At 42.9% G+C, this 23385-nt stretch overlaps 1 protein-coding gene across 1 annotated transcript in view; it reads left to right on the plus strand.

The window, feature by feature from the left end:
• The window catches only part of UNC13B (unc-13 homolog B), a 221437-nt gene that overhangs the window by 172399 nt on the left and 25653 nt on the right, over window positions 1-23385 (plus strand). The window contains exons 11-19 of the mRNA XM_032595668.1: window positions 9999-10045; window positions 12431-12509; window positions 15306-15380; window positions 15867-16086; window positions 18200-18427; window positions 19037-19178; window positions 20934-21103; window positions 21602-21717; window positions 22032-22195. Coding sequence (XP_032451559.1) covers window positions 9999-10045; window positions 12431-12509; window positions 15306-15380; window positions 15867-16086; window positions 18200-18427; window positions 19037-19178; window positions 20934-21103; window positions 21602-21717; window positions 22032-22195 — 1241 coding nt within the window. The remainder of the gene's footprint in view (window positions 1-9998; window positions 10046-12430; window positions 12510-15305; window positions 15381-15866; window positions 16087-18199; window positions 18428-19036; window positions 19179-20933; window positions 21104-21601; window positions 21718-22031; window positions 22196-23385) is intronic.

Raw genomic sequence — 23385 nt, forward strand, 5'->3', positions numbered from 1 at the left:
TTCACCTTGTACTTTCTGTTCTCAGCATATTCACATATAGATGCTTCCTTCTAGTCTAAGGTGCTGTGTTCGTCAAATCAGCCTAGCAAAATTTAGTCAGTTCTTCATTGTACAGCCAAAATATCACCTCTTCCAGAAAGCTTTCTGTAATTCCTCAGCTGTAAGAGATTTCTTTCTCCACTTAACTTTGCAACCCTTTTTCCTTCTCACTGGGCATTTAGAAATTTTTACATTACAGCAACAATAGAAACAACAAATATTAAAGCAGTACTTCCTTACCAGCTCCTTTAACCTTGGTGGTTGGTTGGTCGGTGGTCGATGTTAGCATGAACACCCAACACACTTGAGCTGACTTTTCAGCTTGCAAATTTCCCTTCCTAGTTGATACCCTGGTGGGTAATGCAGGAGCTTGTGGTACCTGTGGTAAGCAGGTGGTGGCAGCAGCAGTGATAATGAGACAAGGTAGGTTTTCTGAAGCACCAGTAAGAAAGCAAGCCAAAGTTCTGGGTCTTAGCCAAGATCAAGTCTGGCCTGTGGGTGGGCTCCAGGGGGAGCGGTGGAGGGTGCTGGGTCTAGGCCTGACTCCAGCAACATTCCATAGCGCAGGAAGAATGGAGCAAGGTGAGCACAAAGAACAGCCTTTCACCCACACACTTTTGTTACAGAGTCCAGAACAGTAGCCACCCTAAGCTGGTAAACTGATTCAATATTAGTAACAGTGGCTACTACCACAATGGAACATTTAAGATTTCCCTTTCTTCACTGCTCTGCTTGGAACATTTTAGGGCCCAAGGTTACTAGTAGCTTACCACTGAGTTCTTATTTTTCATCTCTTATCTTCTCTTTTGGAGACTACATAGGCACTGTTTTAAGTACTGTCACATGCATTAAATAAAAATGTGATTCTTTTCTTTCTACTACTGTACCAAAATAGCTTTTGTCAAGGCCATCAGATGACCACCATATTGCCAAACTCCTGGTTCATTTTTAGTCCTCCTCTTAATCAGTCAATCAGCAACTTGACGTAATTGATTGTCTTTTCATTATAATAGCTTTATTGAGTTATAATTTACATGCCATAAAGTTCACCCTTAAAAAGTGCACAACTACTGTTTTTTGTTGTTGTTTTTTTAGTATGTTCACCAAATTATGCAGCCATCAACTCCAGAACATTTCTATCACCCCAAAAAGAAACTCCTTTCCTATTACTGGTCACTTTTCAATCTCCTTTGCTTCCAGCCTCTAGCAACCACTAATTGACTTTTTGTTTCTGTGGATTTGCCTGTTCTGGACATTGCATATAAATGGATTCATATAACATGTGGCCTTCTGTGACTGGTTTCTTCCACTTAGCATATTTTCAAGATTCAACCATGTTGTAACATGTATCGATACTGTGGTTGGAATAATATTCTGTTATATGGATATACTATATTTTGTTTATACATTCATCATTTGATGGGCATTTGGTTTGTTCTTTACTACTTTTTGGCTATTACAAATAATGTTGCTGTGAACATTTGTGTACAAGTTTTTGTGCAGACATCTTTTCATTCTCTTGGGTATGTATTAGAAGTGGAATTGCTGGGTTATATGATAACTCTTGAGTTTAACATTTTCTCAGAAATTGCCAGACTGTTTTCCAGTGTGGTTGCACCATTTTACATTCCCACCAGCAAGGCATGAGAGTTCTAATTTCTCCACATCCTCGCCAACACTTATTAATGTTTGTGTTTTTTTATTTTACCCATCCTACTGGACGTGAGTGGTATCTTACTGTGGTTTGATTTGCATTTCCCTAGTGGCTAATGATGTTAAGCATCTTTTCATGTGCATATTGACCATTTTTATATTTTTTTGGAGAAATGTCTATTGAAATTGAGTTGTCTTTTTGTTGTTGAGTTGTAAGACAACTTTATATATTCTGGAACATGACCCTTATCACATATGTGATTTGTGAGTATTTTCCCACAATCTTTGTCTTTTCACTTTCTTGATGGAGTTTTTTGAAGCATACATGTTTTATAAAACTTTTTTTTTTTTTTAAACTAGAGCGTGCACAAGTGGGGGATAAGGGCAGAGGGAGAGAGAGACTGAGAATCTTAAGCAGGCTCCATGAGGAACATGGAGCTTCAATGCAGGGTTTGATCATGACCTGAGCTAAAGTCAAGAGTCGGATGCTCAACCGAGCCACCCAGGCACCCCTAAATTTTTTTATTGTGGTAAAATATACATGATATAAAATTTATCATTTTAAACATTTTAAATTTATTCATGTTGTTGTGCAACCATCACCATCATCCATTATCCAGAACTTTTTCATCTTCCCCAGCTGAAGTTCTGTACCTATTAAACTAACTCCCTATTCTCCTCTCCCACAAATCGTTGGCAACCACATCTACTTTCTGTCTCTCTAAATTTGACTACTCTATGTACCTCATATAAGTAGAATCACACAATATTGGTCATTTTGTGGCTGGCCTATTTTACTTGGCATAATGTTCTCTCAAGGTTCATCCATGTTGTAGCATGTGTCCTTTCTTTTTAAGGCTGAATGGTATTCCGTTGTATGTGTATATATACCACGTTTTGTTTATCCATTCATTTGTAGATAGACACTTGGGTTTCTTCCACCCTTTGGCTATTGTGAATAATGCTGCCGTGAACATGGGTGTATAAATATCAGTTTTGAATCCTCACTTAAATTTCCTTTGGGTACATAACGAGAAGTGGAATTGCCATATTGTTTTCTACAGTGGCTGCACCATTTTGCATTCCTACCAACAGTGCACAAAGGTTGTAATTTCTCTACATCCTTGCCAACAGTTGTTACTTCTTTCTCTCTTTCTCTCTCTCTCTCTTTTGTGATAGCCATTATAATGGGTATGAAATAGAGTGCAAAAGTTTTAAATTTTGATGGAATTCAATGTATATATTTTTCTTGTGTGGATTGTGTTTTTGATTTCCTAGTTAAGAAACCATTGTCTAATCCAAGGTTGCAAAGAAGTAACCTTGTTTTTTTCTTTTTTAAAAAAACATATTTTTTAATGTTTATTTAAAAAAAAATTTTTTTAACGTTTATTTATTTTTGAGATAGAGAGAGACAGAGCATGAATGGGAGAGGGTCAGAGGGAGGGAGACACAGAATCCGAAACAGGCTCCAGGCTCTGGGCTGTCAGCACAGAGCCCAACGCGGGGCTCGAACTCACGGACCGCGAGATCATAACCTGAGCCGAAGTCGGCCGCCCAACTGACTGAGCCGCCCAGGCGCCCCTTAATGTTTATTTTTGAGTGAGAGAAAGACAGAGTGTGAGTGGGGAGGGGCAGAGTGGGAAACACAGAATCCAAAGCAGGCACCAGGCTCTGAGCTGTCAGCATAGAGCCTGATGTGGGGCTTGAATTCATGAACTGCAAGATTGTGTGACCTGAGCCGAAGTTGGACGCTTAACCCACTGAGCCACCCAGGCACCCGTCCTATGTTTTTTTCTAAACGTTGTTTAGTTTTAGCTCTTTTAGGTCGATGATCCATTTTGAAATAATTTTTGTGTGGTGTTTGGGAGATAGGGATCCAACTTGATTCATATGCATATGGATATTCAAACACCATTTGTTGAAAAAAAACTCTCTCCATTGAATGGTCTTAGCACGCTTGACAAAAATCAACTGACTGTAAATTTTAGAGTTTATTTCTGGATCCTCAATTCTATTCCATTGATCTTTTAGTCTGTCCTTATGCCTCAGGTGCTTCTTTTTGAAAAACTTTCTTCACTTTGTTTCTAGACCACCTCTCTGTATTGGTTCTTCCCCAGTTCTATATTGACCATTCCTTCTTAACCATCTTTGTTGGTCCCTCCTCATTTTCCCAATCTTGTAGCATCCCAGGATTCAATCCTGATTTCTTTTTATTCATACTCATGGTCTAGATAATCTCTTTCAATATCATGAGTTTTATAAGTATTCCCAGATTTATATCTCTGGCCCACACATCTTCCATGAACACCTGACTCTACATTTACTTAACATTCCTATTTGGAAGTAAATAGGCGTATCAGATTTGACATACCAAAACCAAACTCCTGGTCCTTTTCCCAAGCCCCTGCCAAACCTACTTTTCCTATAGTCATCTTACCAGTAAACGGCAACTCGATTCTTAGAGCTGCTCAGGCCCAAATCCGTAGAGTCATTCTTGGCTTTTCCTTTTTTCTCATAGCCCACATCCAATCAGTTAGTAAATCTGCCTGCTCTCCCTTTAAAAGGTAACCTAAAGCTTACCACTATTTCTGCCTTAACCACTAATATCCTTGTCTAAGTCACCATTTTCTCTTACCCAGATGATTTCATAGCCTAACTTGTCTCTCTGCTTCTACCTTTGTTCTACAGTCTGTTTTCCCCACAGCAATCAGAGTTTGTAATCCTTACAAAACATGAGTTAGAGCGTATCACTACTCTGTTCAAAAGCTTCCATTCATTTTTCAGTATCAGAATGAAAGCTAAAGTGCTTATGAGCTTGCAGAGCCCTATTTGAACCAGTACTCTATTGCAAACTTGCTGTTCCTCCACACCGGCTATGCTCTCACCTCAGGCTTTGGGCTTGCTGTATATTCTGACTGGAGTACTTTTCTCCTAGAACTCTGAATAGCTTCTTCACTCATTTCCTTTTGGTCTCTGCTTAGATGTCACATTATCAATAAGGCCTTCCTGACAACCTTTTGTAAAACTTTAATAGTAACTGTAGCATCACCACAGGGGCATTATCTTTTACCCTTACCTGAATTTTGCAGCAGAGTCTCTATAAATCCTGGCACCAAATGCCTGTTTTGAATTTTGGCTTTGCCACTTGCTGTGATTTTAGGCAGGTTTTTTAACTTCTGTGATAATCTTCAGTTAATCAACAAAAAAATTGAGATAATAGTATTTACCCAGTAGAGTTGTTGAGAGAAATAAATGAGCTTACTCTAATAAAATGTCAGATACATGATGTGTTCACTTAATGTTAGCTACTTTCATTGTCTTCATGATTATTAATCATCAGCTCCTACTCTAGAATAGAAACTTACCAAGATCAGGGAGTTTGTTTCATTCTCTGCTGCATCACCAGCACTGAGGACAGTGCCTAGTGTGTAGTAGGTTCTCAATATGTACTTGTTGAAGAAATGAATCCTTGCTGTAACTTTAGGAGGTAGAGTTCTTATCTGCTTTTTACAGGTAAGGAAATGCAGGCTCATATCAGTGGAGTGCCTCAAGTCTTTTCACTCCCAACTACAATGGAGTTAAGATTGTTTTAATGATGAGGAAGTATGTCCCTTCCTTATAAAATGGAGTGTCTGGAAGAGTGCTATCCTTCTTAGGGGTCAGGCAATTTTTTTTTCCCCTAGACATATAGCACTTAAACTGAAAACTAAATCTAAGTAGAAAAATATTAAGGCATTTTAAGAAGTTAGGAAGCACAAAAAGTTTGACTCTTAACAAGAAAGGTTTTGTGGGGTGCCTGGGTGATTCAGTCGGGTAAGAGTCCCACTTTGGCTCAGGTCATGTGACCTTATAGTTGGTGAGTTCCAGCCCTACATTGGGCTCTCCGCTATCAGGGCAGAGCCCACTTCTACAATCCTCTGTCTCCCTCTCTCTCTGCCCCACCCCCCCAGTCGCAGCGTGCACGCTCTCTCTTTCCAAAATAAGCATTTTTTTAAAAAAAGAGGGGCACCTGGGTGGCTCAGTTGGTTAAGCGTTCTACTTCAGCTCAGGTCATGATCTCACAGTTTGCAAGTTCGAGCCCCACGTCGGGCTCTCTGATGTCAGCATGGAGCCTGCTTTAGATACTCTGTCTTCCTCTCCCTCTGCATCTCCTCTGCTTATGTGCGCACTCTCTCTCTCAAAAATAAATTAAAAAAAAAAAAAAAGAAAGGGTTTTGTTATATTTGTCCAGTGGGTGGGACAAACTAAAGAGCTAATACAGCAGTTCCTTGCAGTGTGGAATATGGTACAGGCTACTGGCTAACAGACCTACGTTTTTCTCTGGTGATTGGCAAAAGACGTGTTCTGAGAAGCTGTTGTTTTCTAAGTCCTCAAAGTTCAGTTCCTTTAACTACATACAAATGCTGGGAGATGTGCTAAGCCCTCAGGCTACAAGGGTAAAATTGTATATATATATGGAGAGCCTTGACAGCCTTGTCAGCAGATTCTTAGGTATTATGGGGAACTCTGGGAAGAACAGAAAGACACAAAGTAACTTTGACATGATGTATACAGTGTATTTTCAAGATAGTGGAGGAGGAGAGAAACCTTTCCAATTTGAATCACAGGGTCAGTTAAAGTGTTCCTTGCCTAATTTTCATTTTCAAAGACAGCAGAATACAATAAGGGAGGTGGGTGTAAATGTAGGAGAGATATGACCCATTCCAGCAAGTGTCTTTTGCATCTCATTCACCTTCCTATAGCTGCACTATTTTGGAGGATACCTATTCCTGAATTAACTCTTCTGTCAGGTCAGGTGACCCATTAAGTCATCAAAAATAGCTGAAAAATTGGAAATTTAGGAATTAGTTTTTATGATTCTCCCTTTTACTTGTTATGTAATGTCAGTGGATCTTTAAAAGGGAGGGAAAAGAAAGAGGGTAGCTGATCAGCCCAGGTGAATGTACTTGCCTTAGAGAAGGAAACCTGTGGAGCTGTCCATATGTGGCCTAGAGACAATGTAGTCTGATGATTAGGAGGAGTAATTTCTGGACTTTATCTTCCTTTACTGTGACTTGCTAAAGCCCTTCTGGAAGCATCAATTTCCTTTGGAGAATTGTTCTGGATTTAATAGATAATCAGGCCTGGAGTTGCCATCACGGTTTTGTCATCTAGATCATGGTAACTTTGTAGGTCAGTGGCCAGTTGATGCCCCCAACTATGGCCTTTGAGTATCCCGGTCCTAGCCTTAACTCCAGGCCTTAACCTGGCCTAACTTAACTTAGGCTTTGGGAAAACAGGCCAGGGTTACTGGGCAAATGCATGGCCTGCATTGTGAAATGGAAAGGGTTCAGTCACCAGGCCTTTGGCGTTTGAGGACTTATCCCAGATCCAGAGTGAGCTCATGTAGCTTCCAAGGAAGGAACTCCCTCTGTGCTTAGCCCAGCTCAGATAGCCTGTTGGAGTGACGCTTGGTAACAAAGTGTGTGGCACTGGTTTCCTTGATGCTGCATGCAGGCCACTTTGGAAAGGGAAGAAAGGTGATTGAAATCCCCAGGCAGGCTTTGTCCTTTAGTTTGAGTTGCCAAACCAGGAATGGTCTAAACTAAAAGGAGGGGCCAGTCAATAGGGGAGGTAAGGATTCTGGGAGTTAGGCTCTGTGAACTAACCAGTTGTTCAGAGGATCTCTTCCTTTCCTCCACGTCCCTTAAGGTTTAGCTGGCATTTTCTTTGGGTTCCGTGCTATGGGACTGAATCTACTAACCTTTCTGCCCTTTTTTCCCTGCTTTCTCTCTCCTTGCAGAAGGAAAGCGAGGAGCCATTCAGGTTGTGCCTCTGGCCCTTTGGGTCCTTTGTGTTGTCTATCTTCTACCCTTCTCTCCCGAGCACAGTGTGTGTGTGTGTGCGTGCGTGTGCGTGTGGATGAACACATGCACGCACACACACACGTGATCTGTGCCTCTGAGCTTTGGCTCATGTAGATAGTCTGTTTTTCCTTAAAAGCAGTTTGTGGGCATGCTCCATTTTTGTGTATGCTCCTGCAGACGTCCCTGGAGCACAGTGTGAGAATGTGTGTGCCAGCATGGTGCACATTCAATGTAGCATGTGTGTGCTTATACTTGTACTCAGTTTGACTCCCCCAAACACTGATTGCCCTTCTCTTCTATTTTTCACAGTGTTTGTCCATTTTTTGCTTGTTGCTGCAGGTTGGCATATGCTGTAAACCCTTGCTGAGCCCAGCATGCATACACTTTGTATTTGAGAGCAGGAATTGCTGTAGGCATTTTGTGCCTCTTGCCTGGGGCCCTAAGTGTGTATGTGCTTTGTGCTTCTGAGCAGGTTTCTTGGTCTCTCTGTGAACACAAGCTTCTGTAGACCTGTGATGTGGTTCCCCCATGCCATGTGAATGCATTGTATAAATCATGCTGTGCACTGGTTCTTGAAGACTGTGAGGGTTTGCTTTTGCCTGTGATTCAGGCCCGGGTGAACACTGAATATCCTTTTTCGAATGGGTGTGCGCACATGCTTTATCGCCCTGTGTGCAGGATCCATGATCACCTTGTGTTTCTCTCAGGCATAAGTTGTGTCTATGAATGTACCCGCTGTAGGTACTTTATCTAGACCACCTCTCATTCTCACAACCCTCCTTCAGTACCTGTGTGTGCATGCTCTATGCTTTTGTCTGCAGGCTTCTGCAGACCCACTGTCCCCTCTAAGCACAGGAAATGTGTATGATCTGAGTTTGTTGAGCCCTGGTTCCCAGAGACTTTTTGTGACTTTGTTTCCTTAAGGTCAGTGGTTTTTGGCAAACATCTAATTTTAGGTAGGAAATAAAAATCTGCTCAGTACAGTGACTGTTTCCAAAGGGAAGGTAAGTTCTGTGTGGTAGGATCTGGGGATTTAGGGATAGGCTACCCCTCAAAAGCAACCTTAGGGGACTTGCATTATCCACTTCTGGTTTCTTTTGGGGCCTGGCTCTCCTTTTGCCAGTATCATCTCACCCACAGAACCAGGGCAAGAGCCAGATAAGGTGAAATGGGTTCGTGAAGGGCTGTAGTCAATAGGCAGATAAGCTTACTTAGAGTCCAGACAACCTGAGAACGGTCTGAGAAGGGTCTTACATCCAAAGTTCATCTTGACCCTTACTGCTGACCCAGGGTAATTCTTACCCACTTTTACATTACCCAACACCATGCCTGTCCTACCTCTCCCTTTTCTACTCTGTTTTACCTAATTTTATCCATAACTTCTCCCAGCCAGGGCCCTCCCAAAACTTTACCCCCTGTACAAGTTAAATACTTTACTTTTGTCTCCCTTGTCCTGGAGCACATTTGGTCCAGGATAGTTAACTGGACCTCAGGTTTTAGGAGGCAGGAAAGTTTTGGGGAGTTTAGGGGACAAGAAGGGGGCACAAAGCCCCAGACCTGCTAGCACTAGCTCTGTTTGAGCCTAAACAGCATTTACCATTGGTTCTCTAGAAAGCCCTAGAAGCTTTGGAACTTTCTGTCTACACTGCTTTTTTTTCTGTGTGTGTTTTTTTAATGTTTGTTTTTGGGTTTTTTGTTTGTTTTGGTTTTGGTTTTTTGCTTGTTTGTGGAGAAACGTTTAAAAACTGTTTTCAGGCAGTTTCTTCTTTGAATTATTTGGTACCTCAGTTTTCAACTTCTCATTATAGAGCTCATAAACAGCACCAGAATGATAATCTAAGTATCCAACCTGCCCTGGGTTTTCTTGTTATATATATAGAGACCTTATCAAATGTAGAATGTCTGTGAGTTAGGGCTTCAAGGAACCTGAACAAAGTCACATCACAAGATGAGATGGGAGTCCAGAAGGACCAAGTCACCACTCTGTGATAGCTAAGGGAATTTAGGAATATAACTAGAAGAAGGCCAGACTCTGTATGAAGTGGTCCTTTTGCTTAAGCGAGGCCTGGAAGCCTAACTGGTTTTTTTTTTTTTTTTTTTTTTTTTTTTTTTTTTTTTTGGCCTTGGCTTACTGTTATATATACCAGTGAATTGTGTGAGGGGAATAGAAGTTCTGATAGTTCTCACACTCCCAGTGGACCTTAGCCTTAGAGCTTGACCTTATATCCTTCCTATTCACTGGGGAGAAGGGAGACAAAGTAGCACTCATTTTGGCAACCTGCTTGTTGCTCTGGCTCATCAGGGCATTTGCTTACACATCAGTCTGGCTATGTCACCACATTGTGTATGTGACCTACTCTTCTCTGAGATTCCTACTTTACTGTTTACTGCCTGACCAAAGAAATATGGCTGTCTCCCATCTTTTCTAGGATTTAACTTTTTTTCTATCTCTTTTTAAAGATTCCAGATGATGGTAACCCCTCTCTGCCCCAGTGGCTCCCAGGAGGGTAAGTGATTCCCTACAAGGTTTCTGTGGATTTTACAGTCTCTCGTGCTGCTTCTAGCTTCCCCCTGAGAAACAGTAGAAAACACTCCATAAGTTGGATCCTGGGAAAGAAGAGTCTCTGCTATAGGGATTGGTTGGTTCTCTGAGGAGAGGGGAGAACTTTGCAGATTGACTCCTCAAAGACAGAAGACAGAGCTTTATAGCATGGTTCCCCTGAAGCAGGGGAGGGAGCTTTGGGGCTTCCCTATCTTTGCCTCTAGAATTTGATTCAATGCATCATAGTTAGTGATAACCCTTTTATGTATAAAAAAGGAAACTAGAAAAATATCTGCATTTGACACAGTTCTCTTTTATTCCATTGTTGATAGTGTAGCTGATTAGATTACTCTCTGGGCTCTGTCCTGCTTCAGCTGTTGTGAGTCACCTACTTACTCCATTCTACTCTTGTCAAGACATAAGTAGCATCCCTTAGGAGCTCTGTGTGTTCTGTCTGTGCTTCTTGTTTGGGAGTTTCACACCCATGTGACTGCAGCAAAGAGTCATTTTCAGCTGCTCAACTGCTGTCTATAACTGACTATTCCCAAGAGAGAAAAGAGTTTAAGTGCCCTCCCCCACCTCTCCCTGGCACATACACTGTCCATTATTTCTCAGGATCTTCCTTTTCTCCTTGTCCCATAAAGGAGACATAAGACGTATGTTCTTCTGACATAAGAATTTCCAGTGGCTGCCTTCTCTCCCTCATGATCAGGGAAGAAATAAGAACAGATCATAAAGTTACCTACTACATTTTTACATACTCCTTTTCCTTGTGATTTTTGTGTTGTTTTTTTTTTTTAATAGGTCATGGGAATAAGCTATCCTTCTCTTGTCTAAAGCTCATTTATGTTGCAAGAACCTTGAGTGGTGCATACTATAGTTTTTAGAATTAGCCACAAACTTGCTACTTCAACAGCCCTTCCTCAGGACTTTAGCTTTTTTTTCTAATGATTATAAAATACATACATGATAATGGAACATATCTAAGCTATTTTTAAGTGGGGCCATGCACTGATTTTCTAAACGCCTTCCTGTCATCTTTCCTTCAGCTTAGTCCTTAGAAGTTGTCACAAGTTGAGAACTTCCCTAGCTCTGGTAGTCTCATTGAAAGCAAAGTTCATTTCCTGTGCTCAGGAAGCTAGTTTATTAGAAATCAACATAGCAGCTTGTCTGTTCCAACTCTTGGCCTTGATCTAATTTATGGCTCCATTCTTTACCTATATAGCTTGCTGGCAGTACTTATTTTTTTGAAGCATGTCTCTTTTCAGATCAGTTATGGTACACCATGTAACTACCTTACCACCTTCCCCATCTCCTTCTTTTCATTAAAGCCAAGTATATGAGTTCTTTTCTTTGAGGTTCGGAATGGCAACTCCTAAAAGGTTGGAAAAATTTTGTAGTTCATTCCCCTTGTTTTATAGAATTGGTGTCAAGACCCAAAGAAAGGAAGGAATTTTGGCAAAGGACATAGAGTGAGTTAGTAGAAAAGTTGGGTCTAAAACCCGGGTTATCTCATTGTGAGAATGGTGTTCCAGGATGTTCTCTGTAATTTTATTCATATAATTATGGAAGAAATGGCAAAGAACAACAGAATGCATAGAAATGGTATAAAAGTTTTAGAAATCTCCAGTTGCTCCAACTGTAATCTTTTTTTCCTGGTCCCTGCTGATGTATCCACAGGGCTAGGCTAGACTTTCAGAGTCCTTTTATTGTTTCCTTCCTAAATTTTGTTTCTTTCCCCCTCTAAATGGTTATTTGTAAGTCTCCTATCCCACTTATCCTCCCTCCACTTGGTTATGCAAGCTCCTCTCCATGGAGACCTTTTTCTTCAGGATGCTTGAATGGACAGAAGTGGTGACTCTTTCACTCAGGATAGAGAAAGTCTCCTTCTACATATCATTAGCAGTCTTTCTCACGTAGGCAGCAGCTCTTCTGTAGAGCCATTCCTGTGGGCTCTGTTCTAGCACAGGCCAGGAAACACTTACCTTTGGGGAGCAGAGTCTGTGGCCTGAGTCTAGGGAGGGGCCCTCGTAACTACCAATTCCCTCCTTGCATTATGCAGCACAAGGGCCTTCAAGTAAACAGAGGTGCCTTGAAGTATCCTTGTGGGATAAAATATCTCTCTGTTTTTGGCTGAAATTATAGAAGGAAACATGGAGGGGCACCCCGAGAGCAGATTCCATTGCTCATCATTCCATGACTGTTATTTCTCTCACTTTGTGTCTTCCTTACCCCTCTCAAAGGCACATGGTGGAAATCAGTTCATCTTCCTCTGGGGAGAGGGTGAGCAAGGAGAATAGAACACTGAACCTGCCATAACAAGTCTTGACATATTTTCTTCTCCCCTTAGGCCAGCTGGAGGGCTCTATGGCATTGATAGCATGCCAGATCTACGTAGAAAGAAGCCACTGCCACTTGTCAGTGATCTGGTGAGTGACTCTTTGAAGACTTAGGCTATAGGGTTGGGGTATCTCCCATTAGGCCATGGCATATTATCAGGACTGGTAGTGGTCCATTTAGTGACAAATATTGGTCTGAAGATCAATCATTTAAAGCTTTACTGAGACTTAGTGATGAGACCTTAGTTGGACCTTATTTCCTTATTAGAGCCCCAGGTTCTTCATTAGCTAAAGCTCCTACCTGGAACTATAGCTTGGGCCCTCAAACCTGGGTTATCTCAAACCAGAGTTGTCTTCTAGGTATCTTATTCCTCTGGGTTTCTCTGTAGCCTCTTTTGATGACCTGGAATGGAAATTGCCTCTAGCCCTGACCTAGATCATTGAGTTTAGCAATGAGCACCACTGATGCTACTCCTTAAAGATAAAGTGATGGTCTCCTCCCAAGACATAGACTTGCTGGAGTATTTTTGTGTCCCTAGTATTTAACTCAGAGTCTGGCACTGAGAGGTAATGATAAAAAATTGTAGAATTGAATTGAAACAGGCTTAAGAGTTAAAGCTGATCTCAGGACCTCCAGGATGACTGGAAGCTCCCATCTTGGATTATACCTCCTGTGGCAGGATCAACTCAAGGAATTTTGCATAGCCTAGTGGGTAGTGAGGGGTGAAGTGGGGGCCAGGGTCCCCCACAATCCTAGAGCTCAAAAGCTAGAAGTTTAGTAAGACTTGAACCCCGTTTCTTAGTACCATTTTCTGCTCCTGTTTTCTGTCCCCACCCCCCATTCAGTCTATTTTGCTTTTTCTATGCACTCCTTTTCCCATTTCTCCTTCATTTCCTGCTTTTTTCCCCTCTACCAGTATCTCTCTCCTTAGTTGGCTGAATGGAATTATCCTCTGCCATTTTCTCTTGTTTTTTTTTTTTCTTTCCTTCCTTTCTTTCCTACTGCTTGTGTATCTTTTCCTTTCTCTTTTTCCTCCTTTCTAATATACCTCTCTTTTTACCATCAAGCTGGTTGGATGAAGATGAGTTTTGATGTCATCTCTTCTTTATTACTTTATTTCATTATCTTGCATCTCTTTTTTCTTTTCATACTTTTTCTCTGCTTCTACCCCACCCCACCTTTTTGTACACCAGCTCTTCTTTGCTTAACTAGTTGGATAGCAGTATCTTAGTCATGTCCTACTTTCATCCTCCATATTTTAACCTTGCCTATATTTCATTTTCTGGCATAACTCTCCTTAGAGTAGAAGCTCTAGGCGCTGGATAGCTGGCTGGATTGAAGATAATTTTTAGTGGATAGAGGCAGAGGGGGTTGGGATGTTGTACCCTACATGGATCAGACTACTGGGAAGACTACCTCCCAGTTGCCTCTGCAAGTTTTTTCATGCTTTTGGGGGTGGCTTTAACATCCTGTTGTTCCTTTCTCTGCTCTCCTCTGCACAGGCTATGGTGAGTGTTTCCAGAGCCCCTTTCCATCCTCTTTAAGAATCTCAAACCACCTGGGCCCTTCCCAACTGTTTTTCCTGTTTAGGCTGATACACTTCCTGTCTACCCAGTGTCCACCCTCCGGGGGCTGTTCTTAAAGCTTGGGTTTGGCAGATAACATGAGGCCCCTCTACACAAGGGCTTAGCTAGCAGAGCAGTCCCAGCTCTCAGACTTAACCCCCTGCCCTGGTTGATTTGACTGTGGTTATGTTGCCCCTTTAGCTGAGTATCTTGCTCATTTGGGCTGCTGGCCTCTATAGCCACCTGGGATTGTGTGGGCATGGGGTGGTACCCAGGGATAAAGGATAGCATGAAATTGTTCTCAGTGATGGTTCTGTTTTTTTTTTTGTTTTTTTTTTTAGTGTTTATTTATTTTTTGAGACAGAGAGAGACAGAGCATGAATGGGGGAGGGTCAGAGAGAGAGGGAGACACAGAATCTGAAACAGGCTCCAGGCTCTGAGCTGTCAGCACAGAGCCTGACGCGGGGCTCAAACTCACGGACCGTGAGATCATGACCTGAGCCGAAGTCGGACGCTTAACCAACTGAGCCACCCAGGCGCCCCTCAGTGATGGTTCTTAAATGTGGCTATGACATAGTTTATTCTATTCTTTTTTTTTTTTTAATTTTTTTTCAACGTTTTTTATTTATTTTTGGGACAGAGAGAGAGACAGAGCATGAACGGGGGAGGGGCAGAGAGAGAGGGAGACACAGAATCGGAAACAGGCTCCAGGCTCCGAGCTATCAGCCCAGAGCCTGATGCGGGGCTCGAACCCACGGACCGCGAGATCATGACCTGGCTGAAGTCGGACGCTTAACCGACTGCGCCACCCAGGCGCCCCTAGTTTATTCTATTCTTAATGATGTATTTCCTACTGTAATTCTAAACTTGTCATTTTCCTTTGTCTTCCTATAAACAAGGGGTGGGAAACCTAAAAAGAGTGAAGGAAAGAGAGAGTCTTTGGATGATAGGTACCCTAAGAGAAGTGTCATTCTGACATTGTTAGAATAGTCTCCTAAGGGCCTTGTGTTTTGGATCTTTTTTTTTTTTTTTAATATAATTTATTGTCAAATTGGCTTCCATACAACATCGAGTGCTCATCCCAACAAGTGCCCTCCTCAATGCCTATCACCCACTTCCCCCTCTCCCCCATCATCTGTCAACCCTCAGTTTGTTTGGTACTCTTATCACCTGTTACCCATGGGTGGTTCCTGTGAATGACAGTAAAATTAGAAGGTAGTAAGTCAAACAGTCAAATCACTTTGGTCACTGAAACTCCTTTGCCAGGAATTTGCCAGCCCTTGGCAGTAGCCAGGGCTGACAGCCGGTCTTCTCTCATAGTCATTGGTCCAGTCCCGGAAGGCAGGGATTACTTCTGCAATGGCTACACGCACATCTCTCAAAGATGAAGAGCTGGTAAGTGACCCACGGGCTGTCATGAGTTCACTGGCCTAAAGACTGGTAGCCACTCTGACAATTCATGAGTGTTAGGCACACATTGTTAATGAAACAGATAAATAGCTTTGTGTCTGAGTTTTCCATACTAAAAGAGGCAAGGGGTCAGAACAGAGGTAAGCCCAAGTCTTACATTGGAGTATGTGACCACTGAACTCAGGGTTTTATGGTGGGCCTAGTACCCTCTGTTTTCTTAGAAAGCTTGAATGCTGGGAAAAGGTTCAGATGTAGCATTTGGGTCAGATCTCTCTTGGATGACCAGGAGCACATGACATTGAGGAGCTTCTTTCTTCCAGGGGCTTCTTGGCTGTGGGCTGGGCCAGGCTAGAGTATTTCCTTTATTGCCAGAGGAGAAACCAGGGTCTTGATTACCCTGCAGGGATCTCAGTTCTGGTATCTCTTAGAGACCTAAAGTTGCTGGCGGGTGATGGGGTATGTGTCTTTCAGAAATCCCATGTGTATAAGAAAACCCTGCAGGCCTTAATCTACCCCATCTCGTGTACCACACCCCACAACTTTGAGGTCTGGACGGCCACTACCCCTACCTACTGCTATGAGTGTGAAGGTCTCCTCTGGGGCATTGCCCGGCAGGGCATGCGCTGCAGTGAGTGTGGAGTCAAGTGCCATGAGAAGTGCCAGGATCTGCTCAACGCCGACTGCCTGCAACGTGAGTGTCCCTGTGGGATGAGGGGTATAGAGCAGAGGCAGCAGGCCCTCTCCCAAATAGTCTTGCAACAAAGAGCTAAGATGGCTCAACTATCATTCCTCTAGTCTACCTGATTATGAAGTTCTTTCTTTTTCAAAGAAACTAGGGTCCTGAGTCAAGGGGCATTGCCTTTCCAAATAACAGGTCTTACAACACACTGTCTGAAGCACCTTTAGGAAAACAAATTCGAGCTTTCTGTGGCCCTCTGGCAGAACTACAATCTCTTCCAGGATTCAGGTGATCCCAGAAGCTGTGCTTGAGTAGTGTACACACTGCAGTGGCCATATCGCCCAAATGACTAGAGCATGATTAATTGGGGACCAAAACTGATGGGAAGAGAGAGTTCTGTGAGGTTCCAGGCTTCGCAGAAGAACCTCTTGAGGTATAGACTCTAGGACCCAGGGAAGGCAGCATTTATTCCTTGCCTATAGATGCAGGTTTTAGACAACAGTGCTGGGAACAGAAGTGACAAATGGATCAGGCAGAGGTCCCAGAGGAGAATGTGCCAGACTCCCAGGCCCTGACTAAATAGGTGATTTGTGCTACCATCATGGAGTGGGGAGAATAGGAGCAGGAAAAGGAACAAGTTTCTGCCGAAGGAGTTAGTAGCCCTCCAAGTTTTTGTCTCCTTGCTTTGTTCCTGCAGGACTTGTAACCACTGTGCCTGGACCTCTGGGGGAGCAGGGTTTAGGGATGTGGGAATGTATTTTCTTGCCCCTCAGGTCTTCCACATTTTACTCAGAGCCAAGTCATAGCAATGAAAACTTCAAGGATTATGGGGAGAAAGAAGGGACACCTTTAGACTCAGAAGCACTTCATTATCCCCAAGAAAGATATGTGACATAAATGGGGCCCAGGGAGAGGCCTCAACTAATTGTTCACTTAAAATGTCTTCGTTTGGAGGGCCCTAGATTGGTGCCAGTGGCATAGCTATAGCAGACATGAAGAAACAGGTAGAACAAGTCAGTGGAAGAGATGGGGCTCTGAAAAGATTGAAGATGAATGCTGGTGATGATTACCCAAATCCATCATAAGGGGTTTCAAGCACGGGTGCCAGCAGACTCTTGCTTTAATTACTAAGAACTAGAAGCCAGGCAGGCTGCATAGGCTGCTTGCTGGAAACTTTCTGAAATGCTGCTCCATAGCAAGTGTGTCAATCCTTTCCTCAAGGGCCTTCCAGAGGTCCCAGTCCAAGAAAGTAGCAGTGTATGGGATATGCTAAATGGCAAGACTAGGATGCAACCCAGGTCATTTTCATTTATCAGAAAGTATCTTTTGCCTAAGGCTTCTGTGAAGTGAGGAGTGGAATGAAATGCCCTTCTATGGCCTTCCCTGGACAGATCTGCTTGCCATCTTTTCAGGGTTAGGATTCAGATGTTGGCCTTAATTTTTGCTCCAGGTCTTGTAGAAAAGACCTACGTCTTTGGAGAATAGAGATAAAAACCAATCTGCAGAGCCAGTAAAGGAAGGATTGGCCCCTTTCTGACAAGCCCATATGATGAAATACATCAGACGAGTCTGCTCTGTTTTTTTTTTTACCATACTACATATTTTCTGAGACCAAAGGCATTAGAGCCCTGAGGCAGAATCCAGTGTGTGCCATGATGAATTCTGGGATCTCTGTCACGGTTTGGAAGTCGGATGAGATTGGTGGAGTTGTCATGCCCATCCACCAACCCTCCCTGATAACTGCAATACCCATTGGGGATATTTTTGCCTTAAACTTGAAGGGTAACTCTCAACCACCACCTAGGGTAGAAGAAAGACAAGGTCAACTGCAGGCTGAGCTAAACTTTTTTGTTTGTTTCTTTTTTTTATGAAAAATTCAGGAAATAGTATAATAAACTCCCATAATAATTACCAAGATTGTGCTGCCCTTTGAGTTGCATTTTAAATTCCACTGGCCAAGTGTTAAACTTCAGCAGGTCCCATATTGGTGAACTCTTCCGAGAGCTATCCCAGTCTTAAGCTTCTTCCACTTCTTAGTGACCTCTGTTAAGCTGCATTCTTCAGCCTGACCCTTTGTCTGGTGGGTTGCCTATTGGTTATCTTTCTATTTCTGACGATCCTTCAGGGGCTGCAGAAAAGAGTTCTAAACATGGAGCTGAGGACCGGACCCAGAACATAATCATGGCCATGAAGGACCGCATGAAGATCCGAGAGCGGAATAAGCCAGAGATCTTTGAAGTTATCCGGGATGTCTTTACTGTGAGCAAAGTTGCCCATGTGCAACAGATGAAAACAGTGAAGCAGAGTGTACTGGATGGCACCTCCAAATGGTCGGCCAAGATTACCATCACTGGTGAGTAGGCCAAGGTTTGAGGGGACAGGAAGGCCTAGACTATGGGGAGGAACCTGGGGAAGAAGCATCCTGAGTTTGAGGGAGCAGGGGGCTGGAGAGAAAGAAAGTAGAATTGAGGGAAGGAGGGCCTTACTGTTCATCACTCCTCCTCTCCTAGAGCCTGGTGCCATTGGGTGTTGGGAGAGCAAGACCAGCACCTACAAATGATATGAATGATAATGAAGGATTTGGTAACAATCTGATGTTATAGACTTGGTTAACAGTTTGATATTATAAGAGCTGGGGGGGGGCAATGGTATAGTAGGAGATCAGGAAATAAGCTAGTGCTTTACTAGCTGAGTGGGTGTGGCTGAAGCACGTATATATCAATGTAGGGGAAGGTGGTCAGTTAAGGCACTGGTGAGGAGGTGGGATTCTTGGGCCAGCCTTTCAGAGAAAGACTGGCAGCCCAGGGCTAAGCATAGATATGGAAGAGTGAGAAGATTCGTGTTCCTGTTCAAGGAGCAGATGGAGGCTGCTCTAAGATGGAGAGCATAGGAGTAGTACTATGGAAGACTTGTGACTTCTAGAGCACACTCTGAAGCCTCCTCCTTTATATTTGGGTTGCAGTGGTGTGTGCCCAGGGCCTACAAGCCAAGGACAAGACAGGATCCAGTGACCCTTACGTGACTGTGCAAGTGGGCAAAACCAAGAAGCGTACCAAGACTATTTTTGGGAATCTGAACCCTGTTTGGGAAGAGAAGTTCCATTTGTAAGTAACAGAGGGTTTTGTCTTACCTGGGACTATGTGTATTTTAGAAGCAGCATTAAGTCCCATTATCCTTGGCTTGGACCCTAAGAGGGATGAGGCAGGGCACCTGGTTGGCTCTGTTAGTGGAGCATGCAACTTTTGATCTTGGGGTCATAATTTTGAGCTCCACATTGGGTATAGAGATTACTTTAAATAAATAAAAATTCTTTCAACAAAGAGGGATGGGCCAGAGGTACTGGAGAAGCCTATTTCTCATAGGATTCAATTGGGCAGCAGTCATTTATTTTCTGGGTTTCTTCTCATGGGCTATTGTATCAGGGGCTCCTGGGCACTCCATACTGCTTTTTCTAGCGTTAGAAAGATTTTACTACTGCTCAGTGACAGCCAGGAACTGGCCACCCTGTTGTGTACCTTTCAGCCTTGCTATCCTGCCTAGGAAGGATTAGACTCTTCTGGAGAGTTGGGAAGCAATGTCCGTGTCCTCCAACTGGGTAATTCTGGCTTGAAGATAGAAATCTGGGATCTGGAAAAGTTTCTGTTTCCCTTAAAAAGCTCTGCTTTTTTTTCTTTCTCAGCTTCCACCCCCACTCCTTTTTCCATTGTCTTACTTTCTTACAGACTATTTCATAAGACAGTACAAGATGGTTGTTAAAAAATGTCAAGCTCTAGTCTAGGACACAGACTAATGTGTGGAGAACCCAGGTGCTTTGTCACACACCTTATACCAGGACTTAGAATCTGAATTACCTAATGAACAGGCTGGTCATATAGAGATCTTCTTCTGTTGGCTCCTTGGAGAACTCAACGTGGAAAGGGATTGAGGCCTAGTAAAATTGGCCTCGAGTCCAGAGGCAATAGTTACTGGGGGAAGCACCTATTCCTTTGAGAATCTGAGAGGTTCCTGCTTGAATTCTTCTTATGATGAATTTTAAATGAATTGACTCTGTAGTCAATTTTGCCTGCTCTCATCCATTTAGTAAATGATTAAGCCCCTATTCTATACAAGACACTGTAGATGATATTGTGTATCTAAAATGTGTAAGACAGTCTCTGCCTTCAAGAAGCTCCTTGTTGATTTGGCTGTTTTTCAGTAGACCAACAGTTATACTATAATATTTTAATGGAGTGTGCAAAAATAGTATGAGAACACAGAGAAAAAAGTAGCAAATTCAGTCAAGTACAACTCCTATATGAGGCAATAGGACCCACTAAGCAACTGTGAGGGAAGGAGAGTGTGAGGGGGGATCTGACCAAACTCCCTTTTCCAAAGCAAACCTCATAGAGCAAAATGACAGTTCACCTGGGTTTTAAAGAATGATTGAAGTTCACCAAGCACATACCTAGATGGATGGGGGGAGCTAGATGGAAAGCTAAGCAGATATGACCAGATGGACATACCATGAACATTGACACCTTTACTGACTCTGGGAAGGGAACTAGCAGTCCTTTCCTGTGGCTCTGTAGCATTTGTCCAGGTGTTTTCCTGTTAGTGTTGTTGATACAGCTAGCTGCACAGGAAATCAGAATGGTCTCTAATTACTCTTCTGTCTCCCCACTTTTTGTGTCAAGGCAATAAGGAATGGTATGATAATGGTATGTAGAGCCACCTAGGCTGACACCCACTGTTCCCTGACTCCTTCATTTCCTCTACAAGGCTTCAAGTACAGTTGATGGAGCTTTGGGAGGGAATTGGAAGTAATAAGAATGAGTGCTGCTTGGTTGGTACCTAACAGAGCCTGCCTATTTCTCTCACAGTGAGTGCCACAACTCTTCTGACCGCATCAAGGTACGTGTATGGGATGAAGATGATGACATCAAGTCAAGAGTAAAACAGCGGCTTAAACGAGAGTCTGATGATTTCCTTGGTCAAACCATTATTGAGGTTCGGACACTGAGTGGCGAGATGGACGTCTGGTACAACTTGGGTGAGGAGACAGGACCAGAGAAATTTTCTGGGAAGGGAGAGCATGAATGGGAAATCTGGGGGAAAATCCTGCCTACCAAAACCATCACTCAATCCCTAAAGCATACAGAGCCTGTCTTATCTGCAGAGAACTGACGATGAGTAGAGATGGGGGACAGAGGAGTGGAAGTGGCTGGAACTCAGTCTGGCTGTTCAGCCATTCTTCAGATTTCAGGAGGCCCTTTAATCTTCATGCTCATCTCTAATGGTTTTAGCTCCCTATTCTCTTAATGAAATTAATATTGGAAAAAAAAAACAAAAAATAAAAATAAATAAATAAGAAATTAATATTGGGAATATTTGGGGGTATTTGTAGACTATGTGGTCGCTGGAGTGAGTTCACTCTGTTATGTGAACTTTGGATTAGTGCCTCTTTTTCCTTGGATTAAGCCAGGATGGGGGCTGTCTGCGCTATCTGTAGTTGCATTGGTGTCAATCTCTGGTCTTCTTTTCTTCCTAGAGAAGAGGACAGATAAATCAGCTGTCTCAGGGGCTATCCGACTACAAATCAGTGTGGAGATCAAGGGGGAGGAGAAGGTAGCACCGTATCATGTGCAATATACGTGTCTCCATGAGGTGAGCCAGCCTTTGGTAGATGGGGTGTCAGAAAGCAGTGCTGGGAAGGCCTTTGACAATAAATGGGATTGCGGGATGGTTGAAGATTTGGGGCCTGGTTTTTATTCACCATGCTACCCTGGACAGCCCAAGTAATAGTCCCAGCCTTTGTTCTCTTTCACTCATGTGAAGGCCTATTGGGCCACACAAGGAACTAGCGATGATTTGACAGAATTTCTTTGGAACCCTATTCATATTCTCCTGGACTTTACCACCAGATTTTAGTTTTATTTTTAATATGTATTTAACTATTTCCTTTGCTCTGTCTCCTGCAGAACCTTTTCCATTACCTCACAGACATTCAGGGTAGTGGAGGAGTCCTGATTCCTGAGGCTCGAGGAGATGATGCATGGAAGGTGTACTTTGATGAGACTGCCCAAGAAATTGTGGATGAATTTGCCATGCGCTATGGCATCGAGTCCATATATCAGGCCATGACGTGAGGCTCCCCTGGGGCTTTGGGAAGTGGCTTTTAATTCTTGGGGAGGCTAATGAAGGTGCACTGACAGGGTAAATAGGTCCTTAAGTGGGGTAGTATACAGTGATTTGTTGCTTTCCTCTCTGAGCTGAGGTGAGGTGGGTCTATGCCCCAAGGCAAAGAAAATATATGTATAAAGGGAGTATATTTATCAGTAATTCAGGGAGGTGATACTTACCTGTCTCCCCCAGAGTGCAGAGATAAGAAGGGCAAAAGGCATGAGAGGGTATACCAGGACAAACTTGCCCAAACATCACAGGCCTGAGGAGATGCAGCATGTGTGCTTATGTATATGTGTTTGATAGACAAGCTTTCATAGATTGGCCTGGATGTTGAAGAAGGCACTAAACTGTAGAAAAAGCAGCTGTGTCTGGAGTTGAGCAAGACTCCTATGCCAGAAAATTTTGCCTACTATGAAGAGTTTGTATATACTAGTATGTAAGAGTTTGTTGTTTGTATGTTGGTGAGGCTGCCACTAGAGCTGTAAGCAGAAGGTGACTATTACCCTGGACATGCTTCATTTATTCTACAAATTTTTATTGAGTTTCTTCTATGGGTCATATATTGTGTTAGGTGCTGAGAACACAAAGATGGAGTAAGATGAGGCCTCTGTGATTGGGGAACGCAGTCCAGTAGGAAGGAGAGACCAGTAAACAAACAATTACAATATAATATGATAAGTGCTATGGTAGAAGTAATAACAGGGAATTATGAAACCATCTACCTTTTAGGGGAGGCATGTGAGGGAAGCCATTGAAGAGTTGACACTTGAACTGAGTCTTGAAATACAGGAAAGGTGGAAGAGCATTTCTGGTAGGGCATGTGCTATGGCGCTGAGATGCAGCAGACAATAGAACATTCAAGGAATTACAAGAAGTTCATTATAGGTGGAGAGAAGAAATACAGTGAGGAATGAGGTTTGAGAATGGCCTCCTTACCATTCCTACTCTGTTCATTCTCCCTAGATGATCTCATCCAAACCTGTGACCTTAACCAGTTCTTCTGGGTTGAGGACTCCATTTCTTTTTCCATATCATACCTTTTCCTGAATTTCAGATCCATTTTCAGCTGCTTCCTTCTTCCAAATCAACAACATCTCCACCAAATATGTCTATCTTCCTATATTCCCTATTTTAGTAAATGGAACAATT

This window comes from Lynx canadensis, chromosome D4 (assembly GCF_007474595.2).
Source record: "Lynx canadensis isolate LIC74 chromosome D4, mLynCan4.pri.v2, whole genome shotgun sequence".
Classification (NCBI taxonomy): Eukaryota; Metazoa; Chordata; class Mammalia; order Carnivora; family Felidae; genus Lynx; species Lynx canadensis.